At 41.7% G+C, this 16,533-nt stretch overlaps 1 protein-coding gene across 2 annotated transcripts in view; it reads right to left on the bottom strand.

The window, feature by feature from the left end:
* LRP1 (LDL receptor related protein 1) overlaps window positions 1-16,533 on the bottom strand; it is a 374,671-nt gene that overhangs the window by 165,975 nt on the left and 192,163 nt on the right. For both annotated transcript variants that reach the window (XM_075591499.1, XM_075591500.1), the window contains exon 7: window positions 9,763-9,925. In XM_075591499.1, the coding sequence (XP_075447614.1) occupies window positions 9,763-9,925 (163 nt within the window). The remainder of the gene's footprint in view (window positions 1-9,762; window positions 9,926-16,533) is intronic.

Raw genomic sequence — 16,533 nt, 5'->3', positions numbered from 1 at the left:
ACAAATGGCAACGCGGTGCCATGCCGACGCGACGTCATATGAAGCCGCGAAGCTCCGTGCCGGTAAGGGAAGGGGTCCGCGAGCAAGGGGGAGAGCTGGCAAGGGGGGGCGCAAACAGAAAAGTTTGTGCACCCCTGAGGTATAGAGTCACTCACATGCACTCTGCTTTTTTTTTTATATTATTATTATTATTATTATTTTGCAATTACAGTATTATTATTCGTCTAGGGAACAAAAACAGATGTCTTAGTTGTGCAAGGACCTAATTCTGCAACACATTGTCCATAGAGAACTCGCTACACAGATGGAATTGCCAAACACAATGATTCATAAAATGGGAACCATGACACCCTAACCAAGTGCATCCCAAAACATTAATAAGCAAAAGAGCAGAAAAAGCATAAGAAAAAAATAAAACTCTAAACAAGCTCCGTTCACCATAAATTACCGCAATTTTTTTTTTTTAAGCACAATTTAAAAATATGTATTAGGTTTCTATGGTTTTTGCTGGTGGACATTAAAATAGTTTGCTGGGATCTTGTCTTTCAAGACGATGTATCCCAGTAATGTAAGGATGCGATTATAGTATCGGCGCGCGTGCGACGCCGGAACAAACAAATGGAGAGCAATGAAGGCGCACATACAGATACAGCCACCGATAGCCGATCACTTGCCTGGGTAAAAACTAAGGCATCTCACAGTAAATGCCTCAACATTTCTGTGAGATTCTGCTGCCAGACTAAAGGCCCATCGGATTAACACAGCAGGGGTCTGAATGGGACAGCAGGGACTATTACAGTCGATTGCAGGAGAACAGATCGATCTGCAGCTTAGCTAATCACTTGTCAGTGTGCAGATTGTATTGATGTACATATTGAATGGGAAATATATATATATATATATATATATATATATATATATATATATATATATATATATAAAACGGCAGCTTGAACTGCAGCTTTAATTTGTGCTTTTAAAGTGTTAACATTTAATTGAAGTGTTCAACAAGAAGGAACAAAGAACATCTGTGTAAAAAAAAGAATGTATTTATAAAAAAATGTCTCTCAAATACTTTTTATCACACTCCTCTGGAGGTATATATTGCATGATAAGATGGAGCAAAGTTTTGATATTGATAATAATTCAAGTATCGCAACATCCCGGGCACATTTTCTTGCAGCAAAAAGATTATTTACATGATGCAAATGCTTTGTGTGTGCAGAGCAGCCTTCATCAGGACCATAAGAGAACAAAAATAGTCTATTAATGTTAGTGGTATATATGCTTAAGAGATATATATATATATATATATATACATGTATAATCTTTATTTATATACTGTAGCGCCAACAGTGTATTCAGCGCTACATAAAGACAATACAGTACAGGGAATTATATTAATACAATAAGTGCAGCAAAGTCAGACAATAGGATAGGAAATACCTGCTTACAATGTAAGTGGTATGTTGAGGGACTTAAAGAGACAGCAGGTGAGGGAATAAGTGCAGTAGATGGCAGTGCTTGGTCACAATGTTTGGTGGGAGTGACTGTGGGACAGTAGCCATGATTCCAGGCTATTGGGATGCTTCTATAGAGAGCTGAATTGTAAGGTTGGTCGGTATTAAATTAGATGAGTTAACACCATTAGCAGGGGAAGAGGTATATATGGCTGGGTCCAGGATTAGGAGAGGAGAAGAAGTTTATAAAGGAGTGAGGAAACGGCAAACAGAAAAAAAAACAATAAGGAGGCTTAATCAGATGCAGGGAGAAAGGTAGGAGAGAAAGTTCCCAGGTATTGGAGGATAAGATGAAGAACAGCAGGTGCGCAATTGGAGGATAAGAGAAGCAGGAGTTGAAAGAGAGGGTGTATAAAACACAAAAGGGTTAAGCTGAATAACAATAATCAAGTGACAATGAAAAGAAAGGGAACCAAATTACAACACACAAACCATTCCTTCTCACTGCAGCCACTCAAACTAAATTGCATTTCATCTTATCTCCAAACTTGTAAAAGAAAAAGTGCATCCTAAAAATCCTATTTATAAAAGAGGTCAAAATCAAAATGAATACATGTCATTAACTCAAGAAAGTCATGAACTTGTAATCATGGTAAACAAGACTTTGGTATCTGGGCTGGCACCATCACAGTAGAATGAATGTTCTAGGAATAGAACACTGAAATGTTCCATGAACTACACTTCTCTGATAATGCTATCACTCCTAACAGGAGTTACAAATAAGGACGTTACATGATTTCTTCTTGGCTAACTAAAAGGAAAGAAATTTGATTTTTTTTTTAAGAGCAGTTCTCCCTTGGTCATCAGGACTACAGATAATGTACACTACCAGAATGTATGAGGAAACCATATGCAAAAGCAGTTTATTGTGCCGTCTTGCAGAAAGTTCTATAGATCGCCACAGTAAGTGAACAATTACAAAATTAATATCAATATACAAAAAATACCTATAGATAAGACCTTGTGCAGATCCTTCAATGTTTCAACTTCCGCTATACTCATATAAAGCGAGATTGATAAATACAAAGAAGTTAGATTTTATTACATATCTTCTGATGCCAAAGAGAGAAATCAAATCAATAGAACAGAACAGACAAAGACATAAAACAATCAAGAGTAAAATGGCATCAACATTCTCTTACATGCACCTGCTACAGCAGAAACAGAGCAAGCACGAACAGGAATACTAAATGCAGCCCCATCTAACAGGAAGGACATGAATGTCCTTCATCAAATACTGCGAAAGCATGAAATGTTAAAAGATTCCAACCAACCCTGCGCCTCCAAAGTTACAGCCTCAGTAGTCACTGTAATGAGCCAAGTATAAGAAAGGTTGAGGCAGCGCACAGTCCATGGAGACAGGATCCTGATCAGTACAATTTTTTTTTAAATTCTTCTATGGATAAAAAGGAGGCACAGACTCGCCTGCGCGTTTCGCACTGCATGGTGAAACACACAGGAATTTGTGCCTGTTTCTACTGATCAGGATCCGGTCTCCTTGAGCTGTTCGCTGCCTCAGCCTCTCTTATACTTGGGATTTTCAATATCAGTGGCTGATCACGCAATGACACATCCCCTCAGTAGGTGTGAAAGACTCCAGAGTGCGTAAATCATGTGGTTTTTTTCATGCGGGGGGTGCCTTGCTAAAGAAAACATACTGAGCCATCATTTTGGTTGATGGGGAGAGGATGTGGCAGGATTTCTCACCGCTATACCTCATTGGTCACTAGTAAGGAACGAGTAAGATGCCAAAAATACATTACAGGTCACTTGTTTATTCCACTCACTGCAAGAGGGGGGCCATCATATTAGCTCTTTCAATGTAAATAGCTTCAGCACATACCTCCTATTTAAGGCACTTGAGCACCCATACATAAACACTGTTGACCATAATGAACCACACTGGCAAATTAGTGTGCATGTAAGGTTCAAACTTAAGCCTTAACCCCACAGCATTATTTGATGCCAGAGTCGAGCAGGGGGAGGCACAAATAAGGGGGGGGAGCAGACAGGGGGCGTAGGGGGAAACGTATGCGCACCCCTGTCTTACCTAACCACATCAAGTGGTGCATAATAAGAGGAAAATAAAAATGGCTTCATATCCCATCACTTGTTAACCATTCCCATGTCTACATACATGGCAGTTTAATTGGATCCAGTATGGTTAGTATGCCCCATCGCTGGCTTTTAAAACCCAACTTTCAATGCTTCCTGAAACTTTAAGCCCTTCCTTAGCATAGAAAAGGAAGAATGTGTTGGGATTGGAGATATTGTTTCCTTTCAGACAGACAGATAAAGGGGCTGTTTATAAAGCCCCATATTGGTATTAGGGCTAATGGAAAGCAGTAGGCTTGACGTCTGTACCCTGCAGGACAACATTACTATGGGATTTGCCTCTGCCAGCATTCACAATGTGTGTGCGAGTAATATTTCTGAAGTCTATAGCAGGGATGCGCAAACTAAGGGGCGCAAGATTTTTCAGGGGGGGGGTGGCGCGCAGAGGCCCCGCGCTCTTCCACCAAGGCATTTAAATTAAATGCCAGGGAATCGCGTGAGGCCTCTGCAACGTCCCTTGCCTTCGGCATGCATCGCGGCGGACAAGTAAGGAGACAGGCGCGAGCAGGGGGGGAGAGCTGGCAGGGGGGGCGCAGCGGGGAAAGTTTGTGCACTCCTGATCTATAGCACAACCGCTTATTGAAAAAAACTGTCATGGATAAACAGCATTACTACATTTCCCCGCCCCCCCCCCTCTTATTTTGTTCTTATTTGTACTGCATATGTAAAGCACGTGACAATGTATAATTCTACGTTATTACCTTAACGGGCAATCGTTAGGTTATCTAAAATCGATTATATATCTGTCACAAACCTGATTGTGTGACTAACCAAATGGCCGGCTTGTAAGTTTGTGCTGCAGTCATGCTGCAGGTGATATGTAACATTATATTACTAAGTGTAACACATTTATTCGGAGCAATAGACAGCCTGCTGTTTGGAACTACGCCACATCAAAGTTTATCAAAGTTTATTGTTGCCAAAGTGCAGAGCTCAAAAAGGTGCGTGTCAGAGCCTGTTTCAAAAGAGGAAGTCGATAGGCCTTTCTAACTAGATGTGGTAGCAACCACAGGGTGATCAGTACATAAAAAAAAAAAAATTCATAAAAAATTGTATTAGGAGGTTTTTTTTTACAAATGCAGACAGTATTATCTAATACTACAGAACTGATTTTTTTTTTTAACTGATTTATTTATTTAAAAAACAAACAAAAAAAACAGTTTTTTTTCACATTTTGCTGCTTTAAACCAGTCTATGTTATGAACCACGTCAGCTCTGCTGTAGAAATAATCCGGTCCTCTACACAAATGTCTTCTGCAATGTCATCAGCAGAGATGGGAAAATAACCTGTGCGGAAATGCAACGCTGGGAAATTGTGGACATTTCCAATCTTCTAAAAAGGCCACAAAAATTGGCAACCATCACCTTCCGTGGGGGGATTTCATCTGGCTCCTAAATTTGTAAATTCGCCAAACTTCCCAGTTTTTGCAATACAGAAACACAATAATGCAGCCAAAGCTCATTTATTGTGAGAACAATGTTAAAATAAATAAACTATGTTTGAACTTTTCCCTGTTGCCTGAATGTCACGGTACAACAATTTTAAAATTAACTGGGCACACCATCACATTTCTCTGGTCATCAGTAGTCACAGAGGGGTCACATAAGGACACTTGAAGGGCGATGCATAAAGTGGCTTCACAAATAGTACTACTGATAATAAAATGTATTAAACATTGGGGCAGATATAAGTGGACTATATTCACACGGATTTAAGTGTTTATGCACGAAAATTGTTCCTACGTCTTAAATTATTTTTACTTTAAAAATGATACGTTTATGCACTTTAACCACTGATTAAGGGAACCTTACTCCATGCCCACACTGGTCGCAATTCTAAAGAGTTACTGGCAAGTACTTGTATTAACTGCCTCACTTCCCCTGGACCAAAGAGATAGGGAGACATCCTTTCAACACATGTAGCGCTTAGGGGAACGTTAGGATATTGATTACCTTTGGATGGTGCAGACCACACTGTACGTTATAATCACGGTAAAAAAAAAAAAAAGCATTCACCTATTTACAGTAACACAAGTCATCCAGCTGACGAGAGAGAGAAACAATAGGGGCAGGCTGGGGAACATACAGAACATAATGCAGCTGTGCTTGAAAATATGAATTTGTTTAACATTTAGAAAATTACAGCATTAAAAAAAAAAACAATATGCTTGTATCTCATTCCTAAAGTTAATGAAGGCTTAGAAACGTGAAGAAAACTGCCTTTGTAACCAGTACCATGGTAATAAATTAATGTACACGTTTTTTTTATTCCCAGTAATAAAGAAGCAGTCTCACTTTTAGATGCTGTATTTGGCAGAATAAAAATATTATTAAGTTGCGCGCGGTCCCAAAAGATCTTGTATATCCCAAAAAGTGTGCCTCTATGCTGCGTGTGACATCACCTCTACGCGTTTCGCGTCACACAACGCTTCATCAGGAGGTATCAATGCGTGTGTGATGCAAAACAAAGCGCCGTGTGACGCGAAACGTGTAGAGGTGACGTCACACGCAGCAGAGAGGCAGCGTCATTACGTTCCTCCGGGCAGCTGTGTTTTGGAACTTCACTGTGGTGATAATAGCGCGAGGTGCAGGGGTGGATTTTTGGTATTTGAGCTAGACCAACTCTACCACCGGAACATCGAGCCATTTTGAGATCTGGTGTAAGTGGTAGCACCCACGCTCCCATCTACCCCTCTTTCCAGCTCCCCCAGTTTGGATTCATTGTGATCTGATTTTATGTAAGTGTTATTTCGTGCATATTATAAATATTAATCATTTTTTAAATTTATACTAATGGTGTGTTTTCTCTTCTCTTTTTGCGCCCTTCTATATATGTATATTTGGCAGAATAAGCATCACTTTATCTGATTAAACAAATCACGGCAGTTTTTCATTAGGACAAAGATAAAACCATTACAAATTGCAGACGTCTCTTTGGCTTTCAGTAAAGAGTGGGAGAACTCCTCTATTTCTCCCGGCAAGGGATTCTGTGGTCATGTATCAAATTCCAGAAGCTGGCAGACATCCCCCAAAACTCAGCAACAAAATCCATTTTTTTTTTTTTTAATTAGTTTTTTTATCCCAGTGCTGTTTTTTGCACCAGTTTTTCCTCTGGAAGAATTTGGTATACTGTATAACCCCTCTTTATGACTACAAGAATAGAAGGTGACCTTGTAACAGAGAGATAAGAACACATGAAAGATTATGAAAATGGTTTTAGTGTGATCAACTTTTATGAAATAGTAAATGATTATCTAGTTCAATGGTTTGTTCTGAGCCACCATACCTGAAGGACAATACTTCCCATACAATTTTTTTTTTTTAAAGTGTGTGAAACATTTATTTTCTCAAAGTATACCTACACCAAATGATCATTTTTGTTAATGCCTTTAAATATTGCAATTCGTTCTTCTAAAAAGTGAAAATATTGTGCGCTGTCCTCTCTCCCACAACAACTGGAAGCAAATAAGTGACAGAACCGGGATATGCCACTCTTTGTAACTTTGTGTGTGTGCTTTATACCAGAGGTATGGAGCCCCTGACAGTGAAAAAGTAAATACAATAACAAGATAAGTACAGTGCAAGAGAACGATGGCCCAGGGGAAATACACTCCAAAAATAAGAAACTTAAAGGACAAATGTTTTGCTTCCACCTACCACTTAGACAAAGTCAGAAGGTACATGCAATCTAATCTAGGCTCTAGGGGATCCTGAGCACGGACACCTGGACTGTTTTGCACTAGCAGAGGAGATTTGTGTCTTTAAAATAATTTGTCAAGCTCACCTGTCCCAACCCAGCCTCACATAATGATCAAAAGTTTTTAGTGGGCACCGCTCAACACTCTGACCGTACAATAAAAAAACAGAAACAGTCCAATCAAGTCTTAATCTGCCTCTGATGAAACGGACACGGGGACAAAAATGTGGTCATCCTAACTAAAAACCTAAAATATATATTTTTGGGGTCGATTTCAATGGTGATTCTTTATTTTCCAGTTATGCTGCTAAAAACACACTGTACATGCAAGTACTGTAACTGTTACCACTGATTCGGACACCAAGCTTCTCTGCACAGACCTCTTTGCTAGAGGCTAAGGCTGCGCTTATAGTGCCGGCGACACGACGGCGACGTCAGGCTGCAGTCGCTGGAAAAATCAAATTGAGATGAGTTCCAGCGATCGCGACCAAGCCGTCGTGCTTACTATAAGCGAACGCGACGGCGGCAATGCATTTATTTTGATGCGACGTCGCCAGCACTATAAGGGCAGCCTCATCCAGGTCTCTGCATCAAGGACATATATAGTGTGCTGTGCAGATTATTTTCCTTAGTCTTCTGTTTGTAGTTGCATCAAATTTAAAAAAAAACATTGTTAAATAGATTGATTGACATTGTGATACCATGCAGGACAAAAACACTGTTCAACTAAATGTATATATTTACACACATATACCCTAGTAAGGTGTAATTAATATATATATATATATAATCCAATGCACAGCCGGGGCACCATTTGCAAGTAAATAAGTTTTGGTGCTTATCCCATAAAGCAATAACAGACCATACGATACCGGTTGCAACACGACATCAAGGGACAGCACGCAGGTGCCACCTTGAGAAAGGTCCCACTGGGGGACCGAAACGTCGGGTTTTGTGTCTTCTATCAAATATAGAAAATTTATGATTTACTTACCTGCGTGCTGTCTCTTGATGTTGTGTTGCAACCGGTATCGTATGGTCTATATATATATATATATCGTGCAGAATAAATGAGTTCTTCAGTATTAGGTGATACCTTTTTTATTGGACTAACAATTTATGTCATAGGACAAGCTTTCGAGAGTTCTCCTCTCTTCTTCAGGTCAAGTATTGCCAATAAAAAAGGTATCACCTAATACTGAAGAACTCTTTTATTCTGCACTATCGCAACTGGACTAACACGGCTATTTTTTGATGTATATATATATATATATATATATATATATATATATATATATATATATAGTTATGGTGGGTGAAAAAGGCGACAGAAAACCTCCACCGTTAGCATATAGCCAATAAAGAATATCACTTGTGAACACGTTCACATGTCTCAGACAGGTCTGCAACCCTGCCTTTCAACCATTATCACCTCGCACACAGTACTCCCACTGCAGCAATCAAGCAGACATGCTCATTTGCATGTCATCTCCCAGAATCCCTTGCTGCAGTGAGAGCACTGTATGTGAGGTGATAATGGTTGAAAGGCAGGGTTGCAGACCTGTCTGAGACATGTGAATGTGCTCACAAGTGATATTCTTTATTGGCTATATACACACACACACACACACACACACACACACACACATATACACATACATATACACACACACACACACACACACACATCTACAAATCAACATTTATGGGCTTTCAAATCAATGTCATGAGAACAGAGGGAAAGGAAAAAATAAAACACTATTTATCTTTATGGAACATCAGAGGACAATGCAGAAACACCTCACCAGTTCAGAAATAATCCAGATAGCAAAACATCCACAGCACTCATGGAGTCTTCAATACAAAATAAAAGCTACATGACTCTTTATCGCAGATTTTTATTTTTTGTTGTATTGGATGTATTAAAATGAAGTTTTAGTGAAGACTCGAGGAGTGCCGTGGACTTTTTGAGACACACACACACACAATAACAATGCTAATTTTGTGGAAACTAAGCAATTTCGCAAAAAAGTGTGGATATTTCTTTTTTATGGAAATAGGGCATGCCAGTTTGTCCTTTGGGTTCCCTTTTTTAAACTTGGTCACATAACAAATATAACTTATTGGTCAAGCAAACCAGGGGTCATATAACTGCAATTTTGGGGGGCCAAATCTATGTCATTCACATACACACACACACACACTTGTGTCTGTTACAATACAATGCCTGTCCCTCCAGCAGTTAAAAAACGTTGTGCAACACACTCCATGGAATGATTATTCCACTTATACTGAAAGACGTAGCAGCTCCTTGTCTTCTCACAGCTCCACTGATCACAGCGCATTGGCTTGGCTGACTTAGCCTGGCTGTCTAGAGCACTTAGCTCTGTCCCAGTAGAAATGCTGCTCTGTGGGAAGCTGCCTTCTTACCCCATGGCTGGGTCCAAGGCGATGCCTTTGGGATTGTACAGCTCGCGGTCAAGAAGGGTGACGCAGGTGTCGCCGTTTTTATTGCAGACGAAGATTCGGTCGTCGATGTCATCCACAAAGTAGAAGTTGCCCGTCAGCCAGTCAATTGCCATCTGCTCCACGTCTTAAAAGGATAGAAGCCGAGAAAGAGATAGAGACAGCAGGTTAGCTTGTTAAATACAGAACTCGGGTTAATTTCCCCATCACTTTGTGATATACAGGCTGACACATCATGCCCTTTCCTTGCTCTTATTTATAACTAATTATACTTACATTCTATTTATTTCTTTTCAAATATATGTGTTTTCATGGTTGCAATTAGGCAAAATCGATATTTTGGCCTTCCTCTTAAAGTAAAGATATAAACATGCTGCACTGTGTAACAAAAGCTGATTTCAAGCGCAGAAATAGAAAAGGCTATTGTATATATCAAGCCCTTTCCCCCGCAGAATACAAGGTTAGACGTTGCATAACCATGAGCCAAGTTTGCTGTAAGATTACTGGCGATTACTGTAGGCATTGGGCATACTGCTATTACAAGGAGCAATCCATGCTAGCTAACCTCCATTTTTTTTCCCTACAGGATTGGAACCAGTGGGTCCTCCAGTGCTGAACTGCACTGTTTATAGCTCTGGGGAACCGCAGGTCCTTGAGATACTTACTAGTGAAGTAAGAAGTATTACTTCCTGGTTTTTAAAGGGGATTAAAATGGCCTGAGATTTGGTAGCCATTTTGTTTCCCTCGATTAAGATTTGCCTAAACCGGCAAGAATCTTAAGAACCAAGGAGAAAACCTGCTATAGAAATCAAAGGATGCTTTAAACCTCATTAAAAATGGCATTTCAGAGTTGAATAAAAAAAAAATCCCTATTATATAATACACTTTTGTTTTTTCTGGAAAAACAGACGCGTTCAGAGTTGCATTGCTGGCAAATGCTTACCAAATATAAAACACACACATTTTTACTTAAAGGAGAAATCAGATCAGAAGTGTGGAAGTCAAAGGCTTAATCTAGCAGAGAACCCAAAGTTAATGGTGCAGTGCCACTTATTAACATATATGAAAAGCACTTAGTCACTTAATACTATGACAGGAATATTTTGCATTTGTTTCCAAAGTTGAGAGCGGGTCTCCAGAAGCATAACCACCGAGTCTCACATAGGAGCCCAGGCGTCTTTATGGTGATGACACAATACAATGAATTAGGAGAATATTGACTTTAGCCATTGGTTTGGTAGCAATGATCTATGACCTGCAGCCATGTTAACCTCCCGCTATGCCAATGCAATGGCTAAGGGTCTCCCAGAGGTAATACAATGTGCTCATTATCTAGGACAGGGGTGCTCAACTCCTGTCATCAAGCCTCCCCAACAGGTCTGGTTTTAATTATATCCCTGCTTCAGCACAGATGGCTCAACCAGGGGCTGGGTCTTCCACTGAGCCTCTGATTGAGCCACCTGTGCTGAAGCTGGTGTAGCCAGGTCCCCTCTGGCTCCCCAGACATTCGGTTCTCTTTCACACCTGCAACAGCGTGAGGCCAGTTGCAGGGGTGATTGCATCACCGGGGGCTCCCGGCGACATCAGCTACAGGGCGCCGCCATCTTGTGTGCGTTCGCACATGCGGGGAAGCTTGCGCAGTATAGCCGCAGATGTGATACGGCAGCCATTATAGGGAGTGAGTTACAGGGAGTGAGAAGAGGCGCTCCATAGTCAGGGACATCCCCCAGTTCGCACATGCGCAGTTAGCAGCGGCGGCGGCCATTACACAGCGCGCACGAGGCCCCAATGTTAAAGAGAGCCACCAAGGACTACAATTCCCAGCAGCCTCTGGGGACTGCACTTTCACCCTGGTCACAGGCAGCCAGACAGCCAATAAGGCTGACAGATTCTCATGCTGCAAAGTTGCAACCATGTTGTGTGAAGACAGAGATTGTCAGTTAGGAGCTGGGACACAGAGAGGGGAGGGTGTGTTTGTGCAGGGAGGAAAGTAGCCTCATGCACTAGGCTAGAAGTCTCCCCTTAGCCCCCAGCTAGGCCCTACTCGCCTCAGCTTGTGGTTACTACAGGGACTCCGCTTAGACTAGGGACAGGGTCCTGTAGAACCTAGACAAGTGAGGGTCCAGCCAGGAACTGTGACTATCCTTGCAATTGCTGTGAAGGTAATACATCCTCTGCATTAGCAGAGATAAGAGACATTATAAAGGTGGATCACTCCATGCGGGAGCCACCCACCGTTGAGGCGGAGGCATCTTGGATCCTCTCCTGGAGCAAGGGATTCCAAGCAAAGGTCATCTGCGCACCCGGTAGGTATTATCCAAGTCACCAATTGCACCACCTATACACTTCATCTTAGTGGACAGCGCTGTTCCACACGTGGGTGGGGTTGTGGGACTCTTGGGACTTTGGGTACAAGGACTTTGGGGATACTGTGTAAGGAGGTTATAGCCCAGTTAGGGGCAAGGTTATAGCTGCCAGCTAGTGGCAGAGGGTGGCATATATATCGTTGTGCATACTGATGATGTTGCACTGTGAAAGTATGATACTCTGTCTTGTGTTGCTATACAATATGATGTGATGTGATGTTATTGTGTTATTTGCTCGTTCAGTAAACCTTTTAGCCATAACCCTGGTGTATGTGGTTTCTGGGTGGGTTCCTATGCTAGGCCCATTCTACATTCCTATAGAATCCTACATAGGTGGGGGCGCTGACCGACGAGAACGTTCCAGAGATTCACCCCAGGCTCTCACTAGCGGAGGCTCAGGCCTCCTGTGATCCTGACAGGTATAATGCACCACACCAGGTAACATTAGGTTCCCCGCACACACACACTATATGAGATTGGGTGGGGGGGAATACCCGTTACACTGGTATATCACAAAAAACATGCTCCTGTTGGGAGGGGGGGTTTGCTTTAGGACTGGAGTTGAGAACCGCTGCTCTAGGAGACCACAACTAATGATCCGAGCAGTGACAAAGACTACTTGAATCAGGATTAGAATGGGAAAGTAAAAGGTAATTAGTATTAAACAGTATGAAACTGAAGCTACTTGTGAGGGAGGCCTCACTTGGAGAAACAATGTACTTTGGACAAAGCAAGAAAGAAAATAACCCTCTTCTATAAGCAGTGAACAATATCACAGTGGGGTGGACGTGAACAATATCACAGTGGCATGGACGTGAACAATATCACAGTGGGATGGACGTGAACAATATCACAGTGGCATGGACGTGAACAATATCACAGTGGCATGGACGTGAACAATATAACAGTGGGATGGACAGTGACACTGCTCTAGCGCCATTCAGCTGTGGCAGGCTCCAGGCTCCCAGGCCTCAGAGCAGTGCATGAGCTCAGTGTATCCACTCTGTATATATAAAAAAAGAAAGAATAGAGGCTGCTGGGAACTGATGTTCAAGGGAAATCAAGGTTCATGCAGAAAGAAAAGCAGGGAATAGAGGCAGCGGGCGACTGTCTAAATGCTCACGAGAAAACCTGTAAAATATCCCTCACTCCCAATTCCCATTCAGATTACTACTCTACGAAATCAGAGATTGCTCATGAACCCTTCCACTGCTAAATGGGCATTGCAAAATTGGGAAGTTAAAATGTTAGTCCAAAATGCTGAAAACTCACTTATTTAGGGCTTGGAAATGTGTGAATTCAGTATATTTAAAGATGCAGTTCCACTTGGCTACACATAATGAAGTTCTGTGAAATGAGTCCTCACGCATGGCACAGCCATGAAGAACATGAGAAGTATGTAAATCATGAAACAACCAGACCATCTATTTCAAGTAAAACAGGGAAAAATATTAACCATCTTTATTTTATTTTTGTAACCAAAGCTATTTTTTTTTAAATATATTATACAGTGACACAGTTTTTCACAGCAAGAGCCAATAAATATCTGGAATAGTGTAGATACCATGCTGCCTTATTTATTATGTTGGCTTAATGGGAGGCCTAAATGGTTTTAAAAATGGTTTATCAGCCACAAAACAAAGAGTGTTTCTTTCCAAAATATACAGTATAATAATCAAGTTACATACTATAATGTTCCGTGAGGAGCATACAGTGAAAATTGAAATGATAGAAGTCGTTAAGGTTAATGGGATCCGGCAGCGTTATTCCCATTTATGTATCCCATCAACCTTAACGATCTTTATCACTGTATACTCCTCACCGAGCATGATCGTGCATAACCTGATTATTATACTCTCCATCGGACATCGGAGCGGGTTTTATCCCTCATCACTAGAACACACTACAGTGAAGGATTCGAGTGCATACAATTGGGTCATTTCTTGGACTATCATTCCCTTCATCTGTGTGGGGTTGATTGTCCTAAATTTTCTATATACAGGCATACCCGGCATTAACCTACGCAATAGGTCCTGAGCATGTATGTAAAGCAAAAATGTACTTAAAGTGAAGCGCTACCTTTTTCCCCACTTATTGATGCATGTACTGTACTGCAATCGTCATATACATTCATAACTGATGTAAATAACGCATGTGTAACAGGCTCTATAGTCTCCCCGCTTGCGCACAGCTTCGGTACAGGTAGGGAGCCAGTATTGCTGTTCAGGACGTGCTGACAGGCGCATGCGTGAGCTGCTGTTTGCCTATTGGGCGATATGTCCTTACTCGCAAGTGTACTTAAAGTGAGTGTCCTTAAACCGGGCTATGCCCGTATATTACTCCCCTAGTACACAGCCTCCCATACATTACAGAGGTTGAGCAGGCACCACGGTTTGCTCTGCGTTTTTCAAAATATAGGCCTACAATTTGCAAAGCATTTGATTTAAAAAAAAAAAAAAAAAATAAGGCAGTTTCTAAAAATATTTAACCTTCTGCATTTTTACAATTTTTTTTTTAGAAAATGATGTATAAAACACGTTTACACCACGCGCTTACACAATTATTGTGAAAAAGAAAAGAAAAGGAAAAAAAAAAAAAGAACATGGAAATGAGTCATTGAACGTTAAATAAAAAAGGAAAGCTTTGCACTTTCATTTCCTAAAACAGAGTATTTGTATAATAACTTTTTTTTTTATAGTGCTTTTCTCTCACTAAGAAAAAGCACCGCACAATTACAAAACAAAAAAGGAAATATTTCAACTGTACTGGAAATCAAAACACAAGATCGAAATATAGGATGGACAGAAAACCCAAGGGCTCTCGGAGTATTACATGGCAGGCAGGTTGTGGTTCATTGGTCAAATGCCGAGATAAACAGGTAAGATAGCAGCTGGATGGAAAGATTTCCAGACAGGGGGCCTCTTGGACCATAGGAGGCAGAGAGTACCAATGAGTGGGAGCAGCAGAGAGTACCAATGAGTGGGAGCAGCAGAGAGTACCAATGAGTGGGAGCAGCAGAGAGTTTCAAAGAGTGGGAGCAGCAGAGAGTACCAATGAGTGGGAGCAGCGGAGAGTACCAAAGAGTGGGAGCAGCAGAGAGTACCAACGAGTGGGAGCAGCAGAGAGTACCAATGAGTGGGAGCAGCGGAGAGTACCAATTAGTGGGAGCAGCAGAGAGTACCAATGAGTGGGAGCAGCAGAGAGTTCCAATGAGTGGGAGCAGCAGAGAGTACCAATGAGTGGGAGCAGCAGAGAGTACCAATGAGTGGGAGCAGCAGAGAGTACCAATGAGTGGGAGCAGCAGAGAGTACCAATGAGTGGGAGCAGCAGAGAGTACCAATGAGTGGGAGCAGCAGAGAGTACCAATGAGTGGGAGCAGCGGAGATTACCAATGAGTGGGAGCAGCACAGAGTACCAATGAGTGGGAGCAGCAGAGAGTACCAATGAGTCGGAGCAGCAGAGAGTTTCAAAGAGTGGGAGCAGCAGAGTACCAATGAGTGGGAGCAGCAGAGAGTACCAATGAGTGGGAGCAGCATGACCAAAGCCGTGGCCCCCAAAGGACGTCAAGGAGATTGTGGGAGCCGTTAGCATTCCTTCACCTGCAGATAGAGTGAGCACCTCGGAGTGCAGAGAACTAGAAGCGCTTTCTGGTCGCTGGGACCCTTTTAATATAGTGCTTCAAAAGTCACTCAGTTCATCTTGAAACAGATTTCCCATTTTACAAGCTGCCAGTGCAGACTAGAAAACAGAGAATGTGTCATGTGGCAAGAGTGGTCTGATGCTGGCCACAGATTCCTGCCCCAACTGCAGGGGGCGCATCTCTGTTTCCGGCCGTAGCAGGTAATGTGCATTGCAGTAGTCCAGGTGTTAGGAAACAAAGGCATAATCCAGGGGGATCAAATGCTGAATCCTCACTATGCGCATGTGAAAGAATGAGGATTTGATCACAGCTGACACCTATGTTGAAGTGTCAAGACAGAATCAAAGACAGCACCAAGATTCTGCACGTTGTCAGAGTTTATCTACTAAGAACCCCCAAAAAGCTAAAGAAGCAAAAACATGGGAAATCTTATATGGCTTCTTTTAAAATAAATCAGTTCTGCGATATTAGATCTGTGGTATTAGATCAGCGGTGTGCAAACTGGGGATTGTCGGGTAAGCGGCGAAGGCCTCTGTAAACTGTGAACAAAGAAAAATGTACAAGTGCGTTCTATAGTACAACCCTATTATGAATGCGACACAATTAGCCACCCATGGAATTAAACACCTCTGTGATATATATATATAAAAATAACAACAAACTCTATTAGGTGATAGGCGTCTGCAGCTGCTGATATTGGAGTGGCTCGGCACCCCTATAGAGTAGTGA

Source organism: Ascaphus truei, chromosome 3 (genome assembly GCF_040206685.1).
Source record: "Ascaphus truei isolate aAscTru1 chromosome 3, aAscTru1.hap1, whole genome shotgun sequence".
Classification (NCBI taxonomy): domain Eukaryota; kingdom Metazoa; phylum Chordata; class Amphibia; order Anura; family Ascaphidae; genus Ascaphus; species Ascaphus truei.
Note: the sequence above shows the minus strand (reverse complement) of the source record. Positions and strands in the feature narration are given on the sequence as shown.